This window comes from Microtus ochrogaster, linkage group LG9, assembly GCF_000317375.1.
Source record: "Microtus ochrogaster isolate Prairie Vole_2 linkage group LG9, MicOch1.0, whole genome shotgun sequence".
In the NCBI taxonomy this organism is placed as follows: Eukaryota; Metazoa; Chordata; class Mammalia; order Rodentia; family Cricetidae; genus Microtus; species Microtus ochrogaster.
Genome location: NC_022034.1, coordinates 324,322 through 329,572, shown reverse-complemented (window position 1 = coordinate 329,572; position 5,251 = coordinate 324,322). Strand labels below are relative to the sequence as shown.

The 5,251-nt window shown below is 36.5% G+C and overlaps 1 protein-coding gene across 1 annotated transcript; it reads right to left on the bottom strand.

Moving 5' to 3' along the window:
* LOC101992520 (olfactory receptor 5D13-like) lies at positions 1–5,251 on the bottom strand. The gene is made up of 2 exons (XM_005363450.1): positions 5,196–5,251; positions 1–931 (listed from the first exon to the last, which is right to left on the bottom strand). The coding sequence occupies exons 1-2, from the start codon at positions 5,249–5,251 to the stop codon at positions 1–3; spliced, it is 987 nt and encodes a 328-aa protein (XP_005363507.1).

Here is a 5,251-nt window from a genome sequence, read left to right as displayed (position 1 = left end):
TTATATGTTTTTACTGATCAACTTCCTGACGGTCTCTTTGACGTCTTTATTCCTGAGACTATAGATCAGGGGATTTAACATGGGGATGAAGACAGTATAAAACACTGAGGCCACTTTGACCATGAGCCATGAGCTCTTTGTGTTTGGTACACAGTAGAGAAAAAGAATTGTTCCATGGAAAATAATTATGGCAGTCAGATGAGAGGCACACGTAGAGAAGGCTTTTCTACGGCCCCCAGTGGAAGGCATCTTCATGACAGTGATGAAGATGAAAATATAGGACATGAGAATGATGACCAGGCTGCTTATTTCATTAAATGTAGCAGAGACAGAAATAATCTCCTGGCTAATGTAAGGGTCAGAATGGGAAACAGCCACAATAGCAGCATGCTCACACACAAAGTTATTTAAAATATTAACTCCTTGAAAGGATAATCTCAGCAAAAAGTAAGTAAGTGTTGTGGAACATATTAGACCCCAAGAGTATGATGCACCCACTAAAAAGGAACACAGTTTGGGGGACATGGCAACTGTGTAGTGAAGAGGATTACGCACTGCAACAAACCGGTCGTAGGCCATCACTGCCAACATGTAGGTTTCTGTCACCACAAATGTACATGCAAAGAAGAACTGCATGATACAGCCTGCGAAGGAGATGGTTCTGTCCTCTAAAATCAAGTTCTCTAACAGTTTGGGTGTCACAACAGTGGAGTAACAGAAGTCCACGAAGGACAGGTGAGCAAGGAAAAAGTACATGGGGGTATTGCGAAGCTTTGTGTTGACCCTGATGATGGCAATCATGCCCAGGTTTCCCAGTACAGTGACTGAGTATATGGTCAGGAAAAGGAGGAACAGGGGCACCTGGAGGTCCGGGTATTCTGAGAAGCCCAAAAGGATGAAGGTCACTAAAGTAGTCTGGTTTTCTTGGTCCCTGCGATAAAACAGAAAAATTGAAAAACAGATGCAATTAATAAGACAGGGTGAAAAATATTTGCAAGGAACTACAAATAATTTTATTTCAGTGGTTAAATTTTTTAATTCAAAATAAAAGTTGACATATTAAAATATATGCTTTCATCCTTTGCAGTATAATGTTGCTTACTCCATAATAAAACACAATTCACAAGATCAAAGATGGATCACTCAAACATAGGATAAAATTTCATCATAAAATTGTAGAAAGTGTTATTGCGTGTTGCAGCAGACACACTGTAAACTCATGCTGTATCACAACATATTTTAGTTATACAAAACAGCATCTACAGTGAAACCTTGGCTATTTTAATTTCCTAATTATTCAAAGTAACTACAACTACAAAAAAAATGAAAAGGAGTTACTCCTATATGTGCTATGCTCTTCTAAAATGTCTTAACTGCTCCTTTCTATGATTTTAATTACATTTTTCTTAGAACTACATTATAAGTATTTACTGACCCTGAGTCTACTTAGCATAAAATTAACACTGTTGCACATAAGATAAGAATGACATGTCTGTGTGCCAAAATTAAAGCCTCTTAGTATTCACTATATTGTGATTTTATTGTTTAAAATAATATTAGACTTGTGCCCTCCCATATAAAACTATCATTGACATATACATGTAGTTTTTCTTCAAATACTACTTTGGCTTTCATTAATTCAATACACAGCACTTATTATATCATGAATAACTTTACAAATTACACAAAAACTTTACTGAGTCCAAAATCTATAACTAGACCTTTTAAAACTTTACACAAAACTCTATTCTTTCTCTGATTCCAATATAACAAAATGTGAGCAACTTAAGAGTTGAAGACGTAATCTTTTCCACCAGTAACAAATGTGCTTTCAACAACTTCTGATATGTCTTTTCAACATGTGTAACTCTTCAGTCCATTTCTCATATTTGGTGCTTATCATCTATATTCAGTTGTTTGAAGGCTCTGTGTGCTGTACATATTGTAAATATGTGCCTGTAAAGTGAAAATTCCTTCCTTCCTTTCTTTGAGGTCCATTTTAGGCTTTTCATTACATTTCCTCTATGTACTGAATATTATACTGAATATTTTAGAAACTACAGAATTATCAAATAAAATTTGTATCCTCAATTTTTCTTTTGAGAATTAATATGAAGTGATATATGTATACACATATATACATATATAATTACAAATAAGTATATCATGAATGTCTTATAATTGATTACAGTTAAAAATGTTTGTATATATAAAGAAAATACATATAAATATATGAACAAATAAAATGCTTTGGAAATATTGGTAATACAAGAACCATACAATGGAAAACAACATGATAAATTCATCTAGTTAGCAGGACTATGTGGTGATCAAAGAAGGTAGATTTACGCATAAATTTTAAAGCCTCAGAAGACTAGGACCTTACATCATTTTCCTTTTGAAATAAAATAAAGTGAGAGTTGAGTAAACTCACCACAATGCAGAAAAGTTTGATGTATTCATTTACCTAAGACTCTTAACAAAAATTAATAGGCTCCAGAGCTGCCTCTGCTAAGAATTCAATTTATTTTTTAATTAACTAATTGTAGGAAACATAATAAAAAACATGAAAACTGCAAGTTTTATTCTACTGTCAAGAAATATTTTAGAAAAAAATGACTTCTATTACATAACTTTTACAAAAATGTCTCAGTGAAAACTGAGAGAAACAGAAAGAGAAAAAGCAGAAATCCAGCACCAAACTGTAACCTACATATATGCCACAAAGACTTTGGGGATGTGAACCCTAGAGAATGTGACTGAAGAATTTCCCTGGGGGCACAAATCAAACAATTAGATAAACCAAAGCCACATGTGATATTTTGCTTGTAATTTTATCTAATATTAGCAACATTTTCATAGATAATTTTAATGATTCAAATATTATTAAACATTTTATGAGATGCTAGTATTCTTTAAACTTAAATACCTACAAGTATCTTTAAAACACCTATAAATTAATACATAAACGGAGGACTAGCTTTTATGTTATCAGAAGCCATCGGTCAAGTTTCCAAAGGAGGGGAGAAACCAACAGTTCTATCTAGCAATGACTCCTTGAACTACAACAATACCAGCATAGCATGATGATGATGCCCCTAAAGGTACAGTAATTGCATACATATATTGTGGTAACCAACATCTCTCTGATTATACTCAAGGTCCAAGCATCAAGAGGGAAAACATGCCAAGTCAGAAACATTGATAAGTATTCAAATCTAGTAGAGTACTTGGAGTAGAAGCTACGACTACCATTCACTAAATAAGCATAATCTCTAACTACTCTCTAAATATTCGTACTTATACAAACAGATAAATTCATCAAGAGTCCTCTTTTCCACAGTCAGAGACCATTACAGAAGATCATAACCAATCAATATGCAGAGTTCTGGAGCCCAGCCTTAGTGCATGTATCTATGAAACAACTCCTATAACTAAAGCTCAGGGAATATTGCAAAAAAGGGGCCAATACACTAAAGAACAACTTTGGGTGTAGCTGAAAGAAGACAATTTAGATCCCAATAATTCTTTATGTGTGTGTGTCAAGAGAGGACAGTTTATGTAAATTAACCAAGACTTAATTTTAATAAAAGGAGATAGTTGGTCTAGGTCTTTAGGTGCTTGGAAGGAAAGAGGAAGTTAAATACATTAGCAACAAGTATCTACTCAGAGAAAAGGAGGAAGGGCTGCAGAGGGTGGCAGGGAGAAGGCCTCATGGCAGAAAAGGAAATGGATACCACATACACACATGTCGCACACACATATATGCACACACGTGCACATGTGTACAAATGCACACACATGCACAACACACATTCACACATTCAAACACATTCTCACACACAGTGTACAATTTTATATGCTACACAATGACTGTTTCAGGGGTATGATTTGCAGGCTTTGTCTTTTTCTTTTTTCTCTTTTTAAAAATAAGTTTGTAGGGGCTGGAGAGATGGCTCAGCGGTTAAGAACATAGTCTGTTCTTCCAAAGGTCCTGAGTGCAAATCCCAGCAACCACATGGTGGCTCACAACCATCTGTAATGAGGTCTGGTGCCCTCTTCTGGCCTGCAGACAGAATATTGTATACATAATAAATAAATATTTAAAAAAAAATAAGTTTGTATCTCCTAGACTATTAAAAAGAGGGAAAAAGTGTTAAGAGGATTTTGGAAAAATTAATAGAAGGTAATCTTTTTTTTTTCCCCCAGAGAAATGTGATGTTAGATTTCAATTCTCCTCATGAAGAGTTAAAAGTTTCAAAGAGTGGTTCTCAGTCTTGTTAACGTGCTGGCTACATAGTGAATCTACAGCTGCTTTCTCCCAAGTATACAGCAAGGATGCCACGTTAATGGGGGGCGGGGAGGCAGCTCATGGATTTGTGCCTTGAGGCAGAGGCGGAGAAGCCTCCAGAAGGACAGGTGATCTGTGTTGCTGCTTGAGTAGCTGTGGGCCTGTGGAAGCATCACCTGGACACTCAGACCTAATGAATGCAGCTTTGAATCTGGCTTTTGGAGATCATGGTTTTGAAACTCTCACATTGACTCTATTGCTTTTGAAGTATGAGAACACAGAGTTAGGGGATGTATGGACAATGTTAGAAAAATAAGGTGAGGTCAAAGGGAACGTAGAGTTTTGTTTGTTTGTTTATTTTTTGTTTTCCTACATCTGGGGCTCACGTTTCAACAGCTATTAACTGTTTTTTCTCTTATGTTTATGCGTGACCAATGGGCCTCTGCATTTTCATCACGAAGCTGTTTTGTTCCTCCCACTCTCCTGTCTAGAGCAGGATATCTCAGCAGGGCATCGCAGGCAGCCGGTGCCAGAAAATTTGTCATGGGAGGTGATCCTGTTTGCAGTAGGGCTTTAGCAGCCTTGCAGGCCTCTACCCACTAGATGCAATGAGCATTCTCTCATTACCAACAACCAAATATTATGTAGGTACAGTCAAATGTGCCCAGGAGGTAAAATCATCCCAGTTGACAAAAAGAAGTTGAAAGAAAAAACGATCAAAACTCATTAAGTTGCCACAGCAACCCCAGTAGAATCTGTGTGACAAGTTCCACAGATTGAGGTGTTTGACTCCAGAGGGAGGAGGTCTCCTGGAACCAGCTGTGGAAATCTCTAGCCAGAAAGAAAATATTGAGCCTTAGTTCTCATGGCAATCTGTTTGCTTCTATTTCCTTTCTGTACTTACGAGATGGTCCTGATATCCTGGGCCAAGAAGAAGCTTGAAGCATGGTCACTGGCCAT

Bases quoted from the DNA above. Each gene is read 5' to 3' on its own strand.
- LOC101992520 (XM_005363450.1), bottom strand. From the start codon at position 5,251: ATGGCCAGTGACCATGCTTCAAGCTTCTTCTTGGCCCAGGATATCAGG. The intron at 932-5,195 runs GTAAGTACAGAA...GTTTTATCGCAG, and splicing joins CAGGATATCAGGACCATCTC to GGACCAAGAAAACCAGACTA.